This window comes from Pleurodeles waltl, chromosome 6 (assembly GCF_031143425.1).
Source record: "Pleurodeles waltl isolate 20211129_DDA chromosome 6, aPleWal1.hap1.20221129, whole genome shotgun sequence".
Lineage (NCBI taxonomy): Eukaryota > Metazoa > Chordata > Amphibia > Caudata > Salamandridae > Pleurodeles > Pleurodeles waltl.
This window is the reverse complement of record NC_090445.1, coordinates 161,791,728-161,812,343: the sequence shown is the minus strand read 5'-3', so window position 1 is coordinate 161,812,343 and position 20,616 is coordinate 161,791,728. Positions and strand designations below refer to the sequence as shown.

Below are 20,616 nucleotides of genomic sequence, written 5' to 3'. Positions count from 1 at the left end.
CACCGGTAGATGGAATCAAGCAGTTCTCCATCAGCTGCTTTAGAAGTGACGTGCAATGTGCCCATACAGGGGCCAATCTGGTGCATGGATATCAATTACTTTCAAGGCTATTTCCATGCCAAAAACACAGAGCCATAACTGAATGGTGTGTGATTAGTGTGCAGTATCTAACTGGAGCTTTTGGGAGAAGAGCCATTTTGCAGCTAAGGGACATTGAGGAGGTGGTATGCAAACTGGCTCAAACCAGGAAATCCTGGAAGAATGAATGGGCAAAATACCTCGACGGATCTGACTGTCCAAGCAGTAGTCCTTATAGAACTTGTGGAGTGGCGCTTAGGAACCAGCTTGGCCGATGTGTAGGACAGGTGCTCTGCCTGCTAACGCTGGTGGAATGGGCCCACAAGCCCTCAGGAGGCTGCTTCATAGCTAGTGTGTAGTAGATCCTGATGCAAAGTACAATCCATCAATAGATTATTTTCTGCACAGCCCGGCCTTTTTTCACTCCTGTGAATCAGATAAACAGCTGATCATCTTCCTGGTGGTCTTTGGTATGATAACTTAAAAAGACAGAACTCTTTTTGGATCCAGACCGTGGAGCCTCTCCTCTTCCTTAAAAGGATCAGGTGGCATGAAAAATGCAATGTGATGTTTTGGACATGGAATGGAGTCACCACCTTCAGTAGGCAGTGGATCAACATGTCGCAAGGAACACCAAGCCACAAATTTGCCCTAATGCCAGCTATATTCAGTCTGTGTAGAGCAAGGGTCTTCAAACTGGAAGGCTGCCCCCCTCCCAGGGGGGCCTCAAGTGACCCTAGTGGGGGGTGACAGGCTCTGGTCAAAGGAAGCATTACACAGATAAGTGTGTTTTTTAAAGCAGAAACGCGTTATTGTATTTTATTTTTAAAAAGGTAACAGTACTTAACTGCAATGTTTAAATATGTCAATACATATTTAAACATTGCCATCTTTAAATAATATTGGTGAAAAAATGAGAGGGGGGCCTAGTGATTTTTATTTTTCAACTGGGGGCGCATCATTAAAAAGTTTGGAGGCCACTGGTGTAGAGAGACGTCAGACTGTCAAAATGACATCACAAATCTTGGGAGGAAGATCAAAAGCATTCAACTGTTGCCACTCAATCTCTGCGCATGAAGGTGGCGTGGGCACAGGTTCAGGTAAAAGACCCTGTCCAACGGCTGTGACAAGAGATCCTCCTGAAAGGACAGCTTGATCGAAGAAAGGTAGTTGCTGCAAGGGTGAGGTGTTACCTCCCCTCTAAGGAAGACAAACAGGTGTTAGCCCAAAAGGCGAGCTTCAAAGAGGAAGCCCCCTTTGAAGAGCAAATGGTGATAACACTTCCAGGCAGGCTGCCGTTTGTTTACACAAACTAGCTGGAGACATGTCCAGAGAAGGGAAACCCGGCTTTCACACCGGTTTTACCGGTGGGCATGTAGCACACAGGTAGCCACACCTCTGCGGTGGGCTACCAAGCTCCTCAGTCGAGGGAAGGGACTGACATCTTGAGAGTGGCAAAAATATTGCACTCTGGGATTGCCAAATGCCACACGTCACATGAACTTTGTTACCAAAAAGGAGGGGACCTACTAGCCAATTGGCTAGTGACCAGTTATTCCCCTTGGGGCACTTTGCTGTGATAAAATGGGCATCCCTGTCACCCTGAACCTCAGTACGCATTGGATTTGGAGAAATGACCAAAGGTGGACTGCCGTGCTGCATTTAAAAGTGCACAAAGAGAGGCCGCACCTTGGGCTAGTGAAGTTTGGAATGCGCCTGTGGTTGATTTGCAGCCCCAGATAGAAGTAGTGACTCCATGGGTCAGTCAGCTGGCCCCCCTTGAACAGCACCAGGGGCATCAAAGCTGGAAGAGCCCAAATCAGCAAGTTGGTAGCCACCACAGACAAGTTGCGGCTACCTGTCCCCAGGCCGCCAAGAGACAAATCTGAGAGTCAAACGTTGCACTCGTGTCTGCTGGACCCGAGGATTTTGCCTGATCTCAGAATTGTAACCCAAGAGGGACACTTGCCCCCACTAAAGAACTACACCCTGATCGCGATGTTGTGAGAACCAAAGCCCAGCTGCAGCTGGCCTTATACTATCACAAAAAGCGCTTTGTGGGACCCCAAGTTCCGTGGCCAAAGTCATTTTGCCCACCTCATCCTACAACACACCTTTGTCGACCGCACAGCATCAGGAGCATCTTTTCATCCTGCATCCCCAGCATCAGGATCACTAAATTGTTGTCTATGGCAGTCATTTCCTAAAGGCTGGAACTAGACTGGAAAAGGCTCTGGCAGCCAGGTAACTGTCCAAGGCATCCTTCCTGGCCTCCTAGACCTCTGCCCTGCCGGGACTGGTCACCCAACTCGGGTCAGAGTTGCCGAACTCTTTCAATCTTTCCAAAAGATTACAAACATTTTGTTGACCAATTTTTGGTTTTGTTTTCACTAAATTGTTTTGAATGCTTTAAAAATTAATATCTCTGGAACTCTCTGGTAGACTTTGATGATCAAGGACACTAACAATTCATAACAATATACTCTATTTTATAGATTGTTGTTGCGTCTCTATCTTATATGACTTTCTTATTTAGTTGTTTGGTACCAATAAAGCTTTACACATAGTTCTTTTGCTAAGCCTTGTTGCTCAATGCCACAGCTACCCAGGGTTGAGCTAAGGTTGATACCAACGAGCCTGACTGGACCCAAAACAGTTTTGCAATTATATTCCACAATAAGACCCTACAGCCATATCATATAATACACTCAGATCCTCACAAGGAGATGTAGGTTTGTCAGTCCTGATCTTCCTGAGAACCTGGGGCAGAAGAGGCATTGGTAGAAAAGTGTACAGGACTCCCAGGCACAAGTCTAGTGCCAAGAGCCACTTTGGAAACTAACACACAGAAGCGCCAACATTGCATGGTCTTTGCAGCCACCTCCAAATGAAGACACTATTTGTGATCTGCAAGGCATTGACGACGCAGTTTGCCTTGGCACTTAGTGATCCCGCCAGGTGCAGTACCACATGGGGTGGTGTTGTCTGTGAACACCGGAACCAGCCTTCCCTTGATGGATGGTAGGAAGGCCTTCAATGCCATACACATAGCCCTCAGCTCCAGAAGACTGATATGATGCTGAGATTCGACCGGACACCAAAGTCCTCTGATCTCCACCTGTTGCAGCCCCAACCCAGAAGAGATACATCAGTCACCACTGCGAGCTTCGGGTGAGAAAAGAAGGAGAGGGGTCTACTGATGCTTCTGTCACAGTTTGTCAACCACTACTGCAGACCTTTTGCAGTTTCCTCCGAAATCTGGACCAGGTCAGAGAGATTCCCTTGGTTCTGTGTCCACTGGGACTTCCCACTGCAAAGCCCGCATAAGCCATTGAGCAGGCTTCACCAGCAGATGGAGGAGGCCATCAGAACCAGCAGCCTCATTGTCAGTCGAAATCCAGGACTGAGGTTAAAACATATAACTGGAAATTCTCCAAGCCTACAGTGAATCGCAGGTAACACCTGTGGGCCTTCAGGACAAGGATGTGGAAATACACATCGTGGAGCTCCAATGCTTTCAACCAATCCCTGGGGTCCAGGGTGGACAGAATCTGAGCCAAAGTAATCATCTTACATTTCTCTTTCTGTAGGAAGGCATTGAGAGGGTGAAGATCTAGGATAGGACAGAGGCCCCTACTTCACACTGGCACACTCTTGATGGGTTGTTTGGCCCAGCAGACCCAGCACTTTCTGAAGGAGCAAGAAGAGACGGTCCTCTGTCAGCCATTCGGACGACAGTGTCAAGGTAGGTGGGGTTTTCAGAAATGGAAGGGTGTAACCCTGCTCCACAATTTGGAGCACCCATTTGTTGGAGGCAATTACTTGCCATTGCAGCAGGTGGTGTCTGAGCCTGTCACCATCGGGATGGATGAGCTGTATAAAAAAGACGCATTGAAGAGATCTGCAGGCTGTAGTAACCAGAGGAACGGGGGACTGGACAGTATGCTGGGCGTGGGTTTTACGTCCCCTATGGCATCCATGTTATCGGCCCCGAAAGGACTGAGAAGCGTGCTGCCTCTTGGGAACACACACAGGAGCCCTGACTGTGGTCACGGAAGGGGTGAAAGAAGGATTGTTGCTTTCGTCAGAACCTAAGAAGAGGCCTAGGCATCTGGTGGTGCTTTGGCTTTCCTTAAAACGTTTGAGTCCCATGTCAGCCTTATCGCCAAATAGGCAGAAGCCGTCAAAGGGCATGTTTATCAGAGATGATTAGACATCTCTTGAAAACTCCGTTGATCTTAGCAAGACGTGAAGGCCACCGTTGAGGCCATGGCCCTGTCTAGTGAGTCACTGGTCTCCAGTTTGCACCGAATAGTGAACTTTGCTGCATCCAGCCATCTATCAGTGCCCGGGTAAAGCTGGCCCAGCCCCTTTCGGGAATCATGGGCAGCAGCTGCACAACCGAGTCCCACAAGGAGTGGGTATACAAGCCCAAGAGACATGCAGTGTTCACAAACCGCAATGCTAAGTGCTAAGGAATGTGCTCGGGTTAAGTTTGGCAGTTGAGGCCTGCACCCCTAGGCTCTTGGGAGAGGGATGCTGGGTGAGGAAGGCAGGGTCACCAAGGGCTGGGCGGTGGCAATCATCCTGTGTACGAGAGACACCATTCAGGGTTTAGCCAATGCACCCATGAGAACATTGGTGATGGCATCAGGTGGCAATCATCCTGTGTACGAGAGACACCATTCAGGGTTTAGCCGAGGCACCCATGAGAACATTGGTGATGGCATCATTAAAGGGGAGCAGGGCTATGCAGAGTTAACATCTGGTTGAAGTACTTCCATCAAGATGTTGGTCTTGACTTTCACAGAGGGCAGTTGTAGGTCAAAGACCTCTGCTGCCCTATACATCACCATGGCAAAGGACACTCCTTCCTCCATGGCAGGTCCCGGAGGAGAATCCAGACCAAAGTCTTGTGATGTGTCCAGACAGCTGGTGTTGCCCAGCTGTTTATACCATTTTGCCTCCTGTTAAGAATCATCCTCCAAGGGACCACAGTCCTCTTCATAATCATTCCTCTGAAAAGGTGGGTCTGTTCAAGGGTAGCGATTCCAGCACGGGTTGATGTGCTCTGGGCAAACCCATGTTGACATTGAGCGTCTTCTCGGAGTCAGAGTGGATGATAGGGTCCTTTTAAGTGGTGCCGGATACCGTGCCTGATCTGGGACCAGCAAAGGTGTTGATGTCAGCGTCATTCAGATTTGGAACAGATCCTGAGGGTCCAGCTGGAGTTGGGGGGAGAACCTGCAGGCAGTAACCCAACAAGGGTACCTCTCAGCTTTGTGGGGCCTGAAAGAGCTCCTCAAGGAGCCATAGGCTCAAAGATGGAGTACACGGTGTCACAGAACTGCTTACATTGGGCAGGGTTCGGTCCAGTTCTGAGGAACTCAGGCAAGCGTGAAGGCAGACCCAGCTGCCGGCTCCACTGAAGTGCAGGAATAGGGCCTCAAAGCACAGCACTCGCTAGGAGAAACCAAAGAATGCTCTGGCTGCTTCTGTTTGTGCTTCTCTGACCAGACTTCAACAGCAACGACGTGGAGTGGGATGATAAATGTCCGCGGGATCGACTCCAAGAACAGGCCCAAGATCTCCCACAAGATCAGGATCGAGACTGTCACACAGCCTTCTTCTAACACGCTGTCAGAAGCTTTACTGCCTGCTCGTGAATCACTTTGGAGTGCATCAACTTACAGTTAGTGCAGGACTTGGAGATGTGGTTTGACCACAGGCAAACCAAGTGTGGGTCACAGACAGAGGCTTGTCTGTGACATTCCTCACATGGTTTAAATTCCGTAGGTATCCTTTAGACACTGGGACAAATCTCAAACATAATCAACAAAAGTGTAAAAAACAAAACAAAAAAAAGTGGTAAAAAAATAACAGAGATAGCTCTCCGCATCTGAGTTGTTGGCACAGGAAGGAACTGATATCAGCGTGCTACGGTGGCACCTATGTAGGCACCACGCGCATTACTTCTGATGCGGACAAAGTTGATGTGGAGCCTTGCTCTGCTACCTACCAGCATGCAGAGGTACTGCTTATGACTTTCCAAATCCAGTCTGACATCTGGGAAATATTCTAAGGTGAGGAATCTGCAGTTCTGAAATAACTATTTAATTTACATTGGGTAGAGGTAAGTGGTGGAAGAGAACACATTACATTATACATTGAGTTAGGCTTCTAAATCTGTCTGTCACAAGGCTTCTTTCGTATTATAGTGGCCATTACATCAGCCAGAAGGTTCAGTGAGCTTTAAGTAACCCTCCGTACACCAAAATCTATCCAGCCAAGCTGGTTCTTTAAAACTGCGTTTCCTTCCTACCGAAGGAGGTGACTCCATTCCACGTCAGCCGAAACACCACGTTGCAGACATTTTTCGCTCCAACTCATCCTTCTAAGGAAGAGGAGAGGCTCCAACGCCTGGATCCGAAAACAGCTCTGTCATTTTACATTGATCATACCAAAGGCCACCACATGGACAATCAGCTCTTGATAGGATTCACAGGAGTGAGAAAAGGCACAGCTGTGCAGAGGAAAACCACCTCTTGATGAACTGTACTTTGCAGTAGCTAAGAAACAGCCTCCTGTGGGCTGGGGGGCCGATTCCACCAGGGGCAAGGCTGCTACTGCGGATTTAGCACGTAGATTACCTGTTGTGGAACTCTGCCAAGCTGCTACATGGGCGTGGCTCCACACATTCACAAAGTACTACTGTTTGTACAGTCCGTCACATCAAGATGGGCATTTTGCCCGTTTGGTCTTCCAGGATTTCCTGGTTTGAGCAGGTTCGCAGACCCACCTCCGGGGAAGTATTGCTTGGCTATATATTCTAAGAATTTATGGTTAGAAGTCTCTATCAGAAGGACAAGTTACTTACCTTTGTTAATGCTTTTTATGGTTGAGACTCTAACTGCAGATTCCTCACTGACCCTCCCATCCTGCCTGGTCCGCGAAATAGCTTTTCACCCAAAAGCTCCTGATAAGAGTCTGCACATTGTTCACACATCATCTGTTTTTGATGTGGAAATAGTTACGAACGGAACTGATATCAGACGCCTTCACGGCACCTATATGGGCTCCACGCACGTCACTTCCGATGCAGATGAAGTTGGTGCAGAGATGCTTGACGCCACCTACCAAATACTGCTCAAGATTTTCCGGCTCCAGTCTGATGCTTGTGGAATATTCTAAGGTTAAGGATCTGCACTTAAAAGTCTCTATCAGAAAGACATATTTATTTTAAATTGAGCAAAGGACAGGGGTGGGAAAGAATATATTCATTGTAAATCGATTAAGGTTGCTAAATCTATCTCCATCAGGTTTCTATTGAATTATAGTTAGTCAAAAAAAAGTTAAAATGCTTACAGATGTGTAGTTCAAGTAATTCAAATTACTTATTTCTTAAAACAGTAATAAACCTAACCTATGAAGCAGAGTATTGCATAGCAGAATGGCAGTGAAACTGAAGTCACAAAAAAGTCTGCTTTAGTGTCCTCTAGACACCCCCAGCTGTTCTAGTGAAAAATGAATAACACATCTTGGTGTGAATGATGTATTCCAATGGTGTTCGTAATGGAGGATGGAGGCATTCTGCCAAACAAGACATTCCTGGAACTTATGGGAGCCCTCAGTCTATATGGTGTGAAATGGGTTGAGACACACACTGTCACTGCATTCACAGAACAGTTCTTTTAATCCCAGCAGTTAGTAAAGAAGTTAGAACAGCAAAAGTGCAATTGATGCTGGAAACAGATTTTAATGGGATCAAAACAAATCAAGGCACTTACTTGGCGATGCACAAATTATAAATATTCACAGAAACCCGATGTTCACACATTATCCTTTTTGTGCTATATAATTTCATCAGTAAAACTGTATGTCTGTGCAAATTTAGTGCCCATTGTAATGGGAAATGTGCTGTCCACAAAAGACAATGCAGTACCACATGATGCTTGAGTTACATTAACAAAACAATTGTGCGGCCTCATGTTCATTAAAGGTAGGTTGTTTGCAAAAGGTTGTTTTAAAAAGTGAGCTGTGGTTCTAAAACATTTGGGAACCACTGTATAGAGCATTTATCCTTATCTACTGTACACTGGAAATTGTTGGTGATAAATGACTGAATGAGATTTATGCAGTGTGGCATTAAGCCACAGCCCTCTTGATGTGCAATTTGCCACATCCCCTCTTTTATTGTCAGGTTTCATTTATTGTGGGATTACATGCCGATTTATGTCTTTGGGTCCTGACTGTATGTAACCAGTGCAGGCCTGTGCACTGCCCTCTACTGATGCTGGCTGGAATATATATAGACCATTTACACTAGTTGCCTGTAACAAAGCCATTCCTGTGGGTTGCACCTCTACTGCTTAAGCCTATCAAAGAAGCAAAACATATTTACTTCCAGAAATCCTAGACAAGACTACAGGTGCATCGACTTCTCACTCTACTTCGGGCATAAGCACAGCTACATGATCACAATCACAGGAGTGCATTTGACTACTCATCACACAAGGCACCAAAACATTTTCAACATGCTATGTTCATAAATCAAATTCTTCCAACCACCCAGACACAACAATAAATCTATATGTGCATGTGTTCTATCCCTCACGCCTCTATGATCTACTTTACACTTGGATGCTGCAGCCAGTGTCAGGATAAGAGCATGAAACCATATCGCTTCCCGCAAAGGCAATACGGCAATTGAATACTCTTTACACAATTCACTGCTCTATGCTATACATACGACTGAACATCTAAAGGTCTTAAGATGAAAAGCACTGTACATACAAAACTCAGTGGTCATTGTAGCACTAGGTTTTGAACTTAACAGTACACAGGATTCACACTGACCCTCACTTTTAACTGTAGACCTCACAATCTTCTGACCTCCCCTTCATAACTATCTTGTAGTATTATAATATTTAAGGCACATGTAATTCATAAGTCCTGAAAGGTAAGGCTACTCCTGCCTTCTAAACCCATGCCCAGACAAACTTTGTAGCATGTGCTGTGTCAATTTGCAATGTACTGCAGAATGCCATACACAACTCCACATTTTAAAAATACCAATTTTTTCCACTTACCTGCAAATACAACTGCTTTAAATTCCAGGACAGAGGGAGCGGTCCTGCCCACGTATGAAGGTTCCCCATACGTCCCCAGGCTAGAAACGCCGGCCCTGTAAAGAACTCATCAATTTCCGACTGGTTCAATCCTAAGCTTAAATAAACCTAAAACGAAAGAAAAAACAAAGAAATATATTTTTTTGAATCTTAATGACATATCTTTTAGTCAGTGGTATGTTGCACAGACCAACTGTATGCTTATTTTCTGTTCAGTCTTCCTGGCTCAATCCTCATAGATCCTCTATGAGCTTGGGAATTGGCAACTCCTTGGAGTGGCTCATGGTGTTCAAAATCAGAGAGTCAATGATCAAATAAAAAATAACTATAGATACTGACCACATGCTTAGTATGTGGATTGACTGGGCTACCTTTTTTGTTCATGGATAAGAGTAATGTGGGGGAAATGTTTTAAGGCTACCCACAATTTTGGAAGAGGAAATCTGCAATGATCATTGAAAAAAAGCTGTAAATGCACAAGCTTGTCTCACTCATCTACTTGAGATGTAACATTGGGCTAGTTGTACTAAGCCCTTCAGTGGTTACAAACCCTACGATTAGCAAAATCACAGGGACTGCAAAAAAACTTTTCTTAATGTACAAAGGCCATTTACGAGTCAGCCATTTCATAAAATGAATTTTGCGATCCTTTCGGAATCGCAGGGAGGTGGAGATGTGAAAAAGGCAACCACCCTATTTTTGAGTCAGAAAGGAATTTAGCAGTGGTTTGTAAATGCAGCAGGGGTTGTAACCGATTTGCAAAGGGGAAGGTGTTCTCTTACAACAAATCAAAACTTGTTGGCAGCCTGGGGTTGGGGTGGGGGATGTAGGCCGGGCAGGCAGTGTTTCTAGAGGTCATGCTCCTCCCGAGGTATTCCCAAATGGGAAATATTTTTTCAATGCAGCACCAGTGGCTTGAGCTGCTTAAGAAATATGATTTCAGTTTTGGAAAGCAAATGCAAGTCTCCTGTGCTTTGCTGGCTTCCATCCCTGCATTGATCCTATTCTCCTAGTATGGGAGAATTGTCTAAGAAGGTTTAAATTCTTGGAAAGGGAAACATTCAGCATGGAGGACTGGGGGAGAAGAAATAGATTGCTACAATTTTTGCAAGAGGAGACATCAATTGTTAGGATATTTGGAGGGCAAGAGAGAGAAGCGAAGGGCTGCCATTTCAATCAGCCAAAAGCCACACTACACACATACTTTTTAAAATACCTTTGTTGCTACACTATTTCAAAAGACTTTAAATGTTCTCAGTTTACAGGTCACGCGCAGACAGAAGAGGACCTAACAGCTCATTTGGGTGAAACCAACATGGCATGGATAAAAATGTGGTCTACATATCAGAGATTCTTGTGGAAAGAAGTCTTTCATTCTTCTGAGATTGCTAAAACATTATTAACTAATAACACCTGATTTTAGAGTGTGGAGCTACAAATGTATTTGTATGGAAAGTCAATGTTATAATCATTATGCCAATTTTATCGTTATTAGGAATACTCAACCCGCTGCCAGATGGCTTCTTGGCCAGTGAACGCGAGGGGCATATTAATGCCATTCAATGCCATCCAGTCAATCTCTTTCTCCCATCGCTCCCAGTCCCACCACACGAAGGAATAGCTTGAAGTGCACACGTTCTGGTAGTACCGGAACCTAAAACACAAACAACGATGACCTGAGAACTGTGGGTAGAAAAATGTTTACACAAACAGATAAATCCCAGAAAATAACTCCTTAACCTTACCACAACATAAAAGTTGGACCATAGTCTGTCACCAACTTTCATCAATAACTCTAAAAACAATGGTAACATAATGCAACCACTGAGAACACAAAATGAACGTTTAATCGGTTTTATGGACTTTCTTATCTAGAACTTTACCTAATCAAGATTCCTCATTAACTTCATTTATTGTAATTTATTCAGATTTTCTTCCTTTTAATAAAATTCCGAGGCTCCTAGGCTTTTCTTATTTTTGGTACCTGATCTTTTAGCATTTACCTATAGAGTTCTTTTGGAGTCTACAGCAAATTTAAGAAAACTCTGTCTTCGCAGACAGACTGCAAACGAATGTAAATAAATAACATCTACATAAATGCAAAAAACGGATTTAAATAATATTTTGAAAAGCATATCGGCTCCAGATAGAGAATTCTAAATTTTGCAATGTTAATTTTACCTTCTTTCACACCCTACTAATGAATCCAGTAAAGAGAATTAAGAGTTCGGAAGCTTCAAGGGCTGTAATATAAGTGCCTGGGGGAGGTGGTGGGGGCGGAGTGTGCAACGGGCATGTACGCCTGCTTTAGGGTTGCCCGGTCCCTTAGGTATTACAGAAGGGGCCCCAGACATTTGTGAGACCTTTCCGTAATATGTATAGCGCCGGTGCGCCTGTAGCACAAGTGCCATCTTCAGAGGGCGTTCCCTCATTTGCATGTGGGTGGCTCCATTCAAATGAGAGAAACACTTTGCCCCTATACCCATGCACTATGCCAGATGCGGGCATAGAAGGATACCTGCTCTAGGAAGCATACTGACAGTGCGCTGCAAAAAGGGGGCGCACTGTTAGTGCACCCCCTGAGGGTGCCCTCTGGATGGGTGGAGGGTTCTATGGACCCCCTCAGACACTCCCGGAGTGGCCTGAAAGCAGCAGTTCCTTATTGCAGTGAATGCACTGCCCGGGGACAGCGCAGGTTTCCGGCTGCACTGGAGGCTACGCCTTCATGATAATAGGGCGAGCAATCCCGGTCTGCTCCAGGCACACCTGTTGAATGGTGCACCGTGGGGCATGTAGGGAAAGTGACCCTATGAGTAATAGGGGCCCTGGATGAGAATGTTCTCCCACTGAGGTCTTTGATCTTGCGTAGGTATAGATAAATCAAATGTTTTAAAAGTGTCATCCAGTTCAATAGCCTTATGTTAACATGCCTTTTCCACTGAACGTGCAGGTCTGGCCATTATAGCCCTGTTCAAGTAAAAAGCGACAACGCCCATTGCAGCACCATTCTCCACACACAAGCCATACACTCAATTACTAACACAGCTGCTTTTAACACCCCTACGCCCCCCCCTCCAAATACTGCTTGAACTTTGGACCTGATTTAAGAGATTTCATTACATCTGAGAGTGCTCAGGAGCGTAATTTACAATCTCTTTCCTGATGGATCTTTTTAAGTTGACTGAGACGGAAAGAGGAGTTAACAACAATTAAACATTTCAATGCTCGTGAAGCCCATTTAGCCCCACAATAAGGACCAGGAATCAGTGACTGAAGTTAAGTACATTTTATTACCAGTTAGTAATCAGTCCACCAAATGTGCATGCCAGAAGAATTATCAAAAGATTCAAGATTACGGCTGGCAAGCTGAAATATTGCAATAGGTTCAGTCTCAGTAGTATAAAATACAAAATAATCACAGTCACAGCAATACAGAAATTGAGAATTATAAAAGGTGTTCCATAAAGAAACTCAGATTCTCTCTCCTAAACATGAATACGTTCTAAAGTCATCTAATCAGGGTTCTAAATTACAGTATGAGGATGGTTTGTAGAGAGGGCCTCAAGGACATTTGGCAATGCAGGACGGTGTCAACATAGTGAAGACTCCAATAAAAAACTTCCAGAATTGGAATAAGGGTTTAGCATGAAGCTTCACACTTGCAAGAATACAGGAAGCAAAGAAGTCTGTACCCCTCAAAGGCTAAGGGAATCTGCTCTAAATTTAGATGGTGTGAACATTAATTTAATTAATCAATTAGTTCTTGTAAAGAGCGACTTATCACCCGTGAGGGTATCCAGGCGCTGGGTTGAGGGTTGCAGTTGAAAAGCCAGGTCCTGAGTCCATTTCTTTATTATGCCAGTGAGGGTGATGAACGAAGGTGGAGGGCAAGTGCGTACCATGATTTGGCGGCGAGGTGGGAGAAAGATCCCCTTCCTGTTCGGGCATGGCAGATGTGAGGTGTCTGTGTGAGGGCGAGGTGGGCGGAGCGGAGGTTTCGGTGTGGCTGAGGAATTTTATTTGATGGTTCATGTAGGCTGGGTACCTGGTCGTGGAGGGCTTTGTATGAGTGGGTCAGAAGCTTGAAATGAAATCTCTTCTGGATGGGGAGCCAGTGGAGGTTTCTCAGGTGACGGGAGATGTGGGTTCGTTTGGGTAGGTTGAGAATCAATTTGGCAGCGGCGTTTTGGATAGTCTGACGTCTTTTCATAAGTTTACTGGTAGTACCTGCATACAGTGCGTTGCCGTAATTCAGACGGTTGGTAATGAGTGCCTGTGTCACTGTTTTCTTGGTGTCGGAGAGAAGCCATTTAAAAAGCCTGTGGTTCGTGTGGAAGCAGGCTGAGGAGACGGCGTTGACCTGTTTCTTCATTGATCATTCGCTGTCTAGGATGATGCCGAAGTTACGGGTGTGATCTGTCGGGTGGGGATGGGTCTGAGCTCCGAAGGCCACAAGGAGTTGTTCCAGTTGGAGGTGTGTCTGCCAAAGATCAGTACTTCAGTTTTGCCCATGTTGGGATTCAGGCAGTTGCTCTTCATCCAGGCTGTGACGTTCCTCATGCAGTTTTGAAAGTTGATTTTCGATATAGTAGGGTCTGTTGAGAGTGAGAGGACGAGCTGGGTGTCGTCGGCGTAGGAGATGATGTTGATGTTGTGGGCTCTGACAATATCTGCTAGTGGCGTCATATAGATGCTGAATATGATGGAACTGATCGACGAACCTTGCCGGATGCTACAGATGGTATGCTTTGGCTGAGAGGTGAATGGAGAGAGACGGACCTCCTGTGTGTGCCCCGAGAGGAAGGATGCCATCCATCTTAGGGGGTCATCTTTGATTCTGCACTGATGCGGTCGGTTGATGAGTGACTGGTGGGAGACTGTGTCGAAGGCAGCGGAGATATCGAGAAGGTTCAGAGCGGCAGATTCTCCTCTGTCAAGTAGGGTGCAGATGTCATCTGTTGCAGCGATCAAGGCTTTTTCAGTGCTGTGGTTGTCTCTGAATCATGATTGAGAGGGGTCTAACAGGTTGTATCTTTCCAGGTGTTCAGTGAATAGGTGGTTGATGTATTTCTCTAGGACTTTGGCAGGAAACGGGAGCAGCAAGATGGGGTGATAGTTCTGTAGATTGTTGGGGTCTGCAGAAGGTTTCTTGAGGAGAGATCAGACTCCTGTGTGTTTCCAGGCGTCGGGGAAAGTGGCTGTGGTGATGGATGTGTTGAGGATGGTGGTGAGCTAGTAGCTGATCTCCTCGCTTCCGATGTTGAAGAATCGATGGGGGTAGAGGGCAGTGGGTTCTCCTGAGTGGACGGAGTTCATTAAGGCTCTGGTATTCGCAGTGTTGAGTTGTTCCCATGTGATGAGCGCATGGTCGGCGGCTGCTTCTGTGGAGTTTGGGATGCTGAGGAGGTCGGTGGTTTGGGGCTCGAAGTTTCTGTAAATGGGGGCTATCTTCTTGTGGAAGTGGTCTATGAGAGCATCACAGAGTTGTTACGAGGACGGAATTGTGTTTTTTGTGGTTGAAAGGCAGGTGAACTCTCTGATGATCATGAAAGGTTTGTTGGTCTGGTTGGCACTGGCCTCTATGCGGTGTGTCAGGGCCTTGTTCGCGGCTTTGAGGAGGTGGTGGTAGTTGTTGAGGGCAGACTTGAAGGCGGTTCGATTGCTGTCCTTTTTGCTGGAGCTTACTAAAATCAAGTAAAACCTTCAGCAACAATCATAAGTCTTCCCACCCCACCAGGAATCAATCATTTCCCTTCTTGTGGTGTGCATTTGAAACATCACCCGAATTTCCCATCGCACGGAACTTGGACAGTTACTGCAACCTTGAGCATCTTTTGCTCCTAATACACAATGAATAGGAGGCTTCATTTGCTCATTAGGTCTCCATGTTTTCTTGCCAAAAATGTTCTTCTCAGGCCTCACTATCAAGTAATACATACAACAATACTTCTTCTCTTAGCTAATGAAATTGTGAGACCATACCTGCAAAAGAAAGAACACGCTGACCAAGCAAAGTCCATTTAAAAATTAAGGCCTTTAGTCAGGCTAACTTTAACAAAACATTTAATGCGCATTTCGAATGCATGATTACACATGCATACGTATAACTTTCAAAGTAAATGCAGAACATGAATAAAATAAATGCATGTGACCTCTGCAAATACAACTTGAGTGTAAATATAAAACCTGTATAATAAATACATGAAAACAATTTAAATTAACATTAGTGCACACGTTTATAAGGCTTCAGTTCCTCAGTGGTTACATTTCTTAATATGTTTTAATGTTCACACATGTTAATATTATTAAGTCACACAGTAAAAATAATGTCAAAAATAAATGCGTAATTGTACAATGATAACATGTAGAGGATGGAGTCTAAATTGCGCTACTCCACGCCCTATGTATTACATTCATTTAATTTTTGTGTACTGGGGGCATTTTAATATTTGGTGGGGAGCCAACAGTAATAGTGATTCAAAAGATTTGTTTTATTCCTTAACTGCACTGATCTGGAACAGCAATGCTCTCCCCCACTGACATAAAAAGCGATTAATCAACGTAATTTTTACTATGAGTTAAACAATCAAAGCGGGAGTGCCAATTAATGTAATCTGGTCTGATCATTTTGGTATCCCTTTTTGAATTAAAATGAATAAAGAGTGTTCTAGTTAGTAGGCTAGCACACTCAGTGCTCCTCGAGTTCATTTTGCTCATAATGTGGGAGACTATTTTCCCTTCTTGTGCCTAGGCTCTGAAATAGCTTGCCCTTTTATTTTAGGGTTGGACCTAAGGTTCCACAAAGACTTAAAGATGTGGTTGTTTCAGCAACGAGTTCTAGGCTTAGCAAGACTTAAAGATTTGTTTTTTTTCAGCAAAGAGTTCTAGGCTTCTGCAAGGCTTAAAGATTTGGTTGTTTCAGCAACAAGGTTCAGGCTTCTGTTGGCTTTAGCACCAGGACACCCTCTATGGCGTATGAGCAGCACTGTAGAAATACATCCCACATGCAAAATCCCACACGCTTTTTACCTCGGTGAACATTGGTGAATTTTTGTAAGGAGGAATAAGTTGAATATGTATAAAGTCACAAACCCTCGGCAATATTTGGTGAAACACAATTCTTTTTTTTTTTTTTTTTAAACAAAAAAAATTGCTCAGCTTAATATACATAATAATAATAAACCATTAGTTATTAGAAGTAGCACTTGGGTTGCATGCAGTGGATGCATGCTCTAATAACCAAAAATCTAAACAAACACTGGCAAAAGCAACAGGCTTGGGTTTGATGTACTTGCACATGAAGCATACACAAATTAAAGCTAGACAAAAAATGAAAACACATTATTATGACAGCTCTTTGGATTTCTTCGTTTCAAATAAAGAGGGCTATAGTTGGAAAGTAGTCCCTTATTCAGTTCAATACGAGGCACTCATGTGGAAGCAAAAGACTACATTTTTAGGTGAGTGATAAATACTCTAGTGGGCTGACCAAGACATGGCTGACAAAGTCTCAAGCCACTCACTAAAGAAGGCCGGGCAGAGAAATCCATTGGTGGAAAGAGGTGCATCCAGAGTACACTCTAAGTATATTGTAAGCAACAGGTCTCCTTGGTAGTGGAACTATCAAAACCCAGACCTAAAAAAGGAGTCAGCTTCCTTTCCATTAGGAAAGAAGGCTTTCTCATGACGCATACATATTCTCTCCAGCTCACTGTCCATTAAGAAAACAATTTCCAAGGTTCATGTAAGTAAATGTATCTGGGTACATTCAAGTCCTCAGTAAAAAACTTGAAATCACAATCATTCAGAGGGGGTTTGAAAATGTCCTGAAACCCACCTGGCAAGAAAAGCATAAAAAGGAACAACAAATTCTGCCTTTAATTTGTTTTTGCAGTCACGCCATTCACTCCGACATGCAGGGGATCCCTCCTGCTAGGGTACCAGAGCAAAGTTCCTCTAATGAGCCGGCATGTCAGGATCAATTTGGCCGCCATTTGATCAAAGCCGTTCGAATTTGGGCCCGAGACAAGCCAGAGCGTGATAGGTTCACAATCTGGCCCTCTCCACATGGTCCAAGAAGCCTCTGTGGAAGCCATGATTTACATACAGTTTTCTCAACTCGGTCTACCAGATCCATTTAGTTCATTCACTTGAATTAAGCAACAATGCACTAAACCATTGTGATTTGCTTAGAGATAGTGGGGAAGTCACTTGACTTTACATCTATATTTTCTGGGGAACATTCTAGTGTTCGGAGTCACAATTTCAGACAACTCCCGACCAAATAAAATGAATATAATAGATCGTTTTAGAGTCAGGCTCTGGCGGTCCGATATGCAGGAGGGTTGAGTAAAGCAATCCTTAAAACATTGACCTGAGCAGGGACAGAGATCAACTGAGGACAATTCAAACTACTACACTTGGCTCCTGGGATTGTCTCCAACACAGGGAGACTGGGACATAAAGAGAGAAAAGGGGAAGCAAGAGAGAGAAAGAGGCAGATACGTGCAAGACAGCTTGTGTGTCCAGGACGCAGCATCGAGAGAGAAGACTGTACCATGATATATGTTGGCAGAACACCATGTTTCCAGTCCTCGTCTTTTCTCACCAGTCCAATTAGGTCAGTGGGAGCAAACGAATACTACAACTTCCAGAACACATTAAAATGACAAAATAATACCTGTCACTAGGAATAAGGTGTACGGACAACGTGGAGTGAGGTGGTGATTGATATGAGTTAGTGCCTGCTCTAGTGAAGGGATTCACAGCACCTAGGGAAAGCATGTGCAACTACTTGGGAAGGCCTGTGTTTTCAGAGAGCATGAGGGTGAATACAATGGATCGGAGGTCTGCCTGCTTAGAGGGTGTTTTTACAAAGAGGTGGTGGAGTTTGAAATATGTGAAAAGGGGAATAAAAGCTATTACTCCACACGCAATGTTCTACTTAAGAGGTATCTGCTGTAAAGATTAGGGTCCAAAGCAGATATGAAGTCTAACAGAAGTATATCTCCTTGAATTGCTACCACATTATCCCGCAAGGGAGCCCGATTCTCACAGCTCTGCTAGGGCCACTGCTGCTAGTGCCTCTAGGAGACACAGTGCCAGAGGCCGGGAAGAGGAACAGCAAGTCTGCAACAAGATTGGACAACTGGAAAGAACATTTACCATCTGGGCTAAAACTAATTCTGGACATCAACCTACTGTAGTTCGGTGTTGACGCAATCCTTCATATGCTGAAAGCGTACCAGACTAGCACCAAGGGATCATCACCAACAACCACCCAGGTAACAGGGCTCCCACAGATGGGTGCTGAGAAAGGTAGTTTCTCGGTAGAGAATCCACCCTAGATTCTGAAGTGGTCGTTCAGCCTGAAGAATGGCCCATCTGGTTAGAGTTGAGAGTGACACTTTTGCAAGATGGGACATATGCTTAAGTATATCTTTGTGTCTCCTATACAGTACTAGGTACCCTTCGGAAAAGTGTGATGCACCTTTATTCAGAGTTTTCATCAACTTTCAAGCCAAAGGTCAATACAGCGCAAAACATCTTAGAACTATATTTAATTTGTATGCAAGTGTATGATTATGTGTGATATGAATTTCCCAGAATGGATTTTGATTGGGTCAAGTTAACATTAGTGCAATAATGCCAGATGGTTCTCAATCGGGAATGAGTCAATGATTGAGTGGTGTCTTCGTCTTTGTGCCAAATGTTCCACTACATTAGATACTGGCACTAAAATAACTGAGTAACCAATTGCTGGGATGAGTGCACGGATGAGGTGGACTGTCCCAGTGACAGAGGAATTGCATAGGATAGGATACACAATAGGTAGGAAGAGGAATAATGTTTCGCACCCTGCTTTTAGAAGTGCATGAGTTAAGTGTGCCTCTCGGAAGGGCTCAAGAGATGCCTTGTGGCATCTCCAATAAAAGAGATGCAATTCGTCAAAACCTAACACCATGAGACACTGGAGCGTAGAGGAGTAGAAAGACATGAAAAAAGAAGGGGTACAAGTCAAAAAAGTGTAACTAACTGATAATCTAAAGTACTTTGCCCGGCCTCAACCTTGGGGAGAGGAAAACTTTCTCCTAAGATCTGCCACGCCCATGCCAAAACCCCAAAGCACACCACACAAATGTCTCTACAAATATGTTTGGACTTATGAAATAATGGACACTGCAACAGCACAAATGATATAGGGAAAAAATAAAATTAAAAACAAACACCCTGGAAGTATATTCGGAAACATTAATATCAAACTACCACCGTCCAAACTATAATAATATCATAGCAGCCGTCCTCTGTTACAGCTCGGACACCACCGTTCGGATGAGAAGAAATTAAAAAAAAAAACACAGTGTATTACCTTCTTCCTTTCTCACCCCTTTCATCTCCCCCAATATATATTTTCAATCTCAAATCTAACCTAGGTTCTTTTAACTTGAACATCTTGGTTGTTGATTCATAAACTTAAAGCAAAACATAATTGAAGAATTGTACAGGCTTGTCTTCTCCAAATTGGTTAATGTTTCAACAAACTTGGTTAGACACTGGCCCGACCTCTTTATTTCAAACATCCTCCTCAATGTTTACTTTTAGCTATCAATATCCAAACCACAGTGTAATTATACTCAACACTAAACACAGGCTTTTCAAACAGATAAACAAGTGGCTTATTGACAGACTCTCCTAAATAAAACATCTAGGACTAGCCCTGGAAAGATGCTGGGTTAGATCTAAACTTTCCCCAGATCAGCTGTCATTGAAAATCTATTCAATAGTCTATAAAAGAGCTTTTAACAGAGTCAGAAAGCCATCTATGCTAATACGTCTGCGTCACTGGAAACAATCCAACCAAAGAATTATTCAATATCTATTAAGCGTTGGTGAGCCCCTGCCCAATATCAAGCCTCGTGGTGCCCACAAATGATGTTTTTAACAGCCTCCTATCCTTCTTAAAGAAAGAAATCAAAGTCAGAATTCAGAGCAAATCCTCTTTTGTCGAGGCTTGATAAGTCCCTCCTGCCATCATTTTCCTGTTATACTTTCTCTGAGTTCACACCTGCCATTAAGGATGACGGGAAAAAATGATGTCCTACAAAAAAAATTCCCTGGTCTTTCAGTCTGTATTCCCAAAATTACAAAATTGGGTTTCACTTCACTGCTGCCCTGCTCCTCAGTAGGACCGTTAATACTACTGTCTCTGGTAGCTCCAATTTAAGTTCTCAAACAGTCAATCACCCTCTGAAAGAAACGTTCTAAACCTTCCCAATTAAAACAGCTTACCTTGTGTTGATGTGGCACAAGAAACACTGATGTTCTATAAAAAAAACATTCTCCTAGTCTCACAGTCGGTATTTGCAAAGTTAGAAATATGGCTCTCAAAATACTGCTGCTACTCATTAGA

At 44.1% G+C, this 20,616-nt stretch overlaps 1 protein-coding gene across 1 annotated transcript in view; it reads right to left on the bottom strand.

Annotated features, from left to right (window-relative positions):
- NAGLU (N-acetyl-alpha-glucosaminidase) overlaps positions 1-20,616 on the bottom strand; it is a 101,842-nt gene that overhangs the window by 64,369 nt on the left and 16,857 nt on the right. Inside the window, exons 2-3 of the mRNA XM_069237709.1 lie at positions 10,713-10,860; positions 9,168-9,314 (exon numbers count right to left, since the gene is read on the bottom strand). Coding sequence (XP_069093810.1) covers positions 9,168-9,314; positions 10,713-10,860 — 295 coding nt within the window. The remainder of the gene's footprint in view (positions 1-9,167; positions 9,315-10,712; positions 10,861-20,616) is intronic.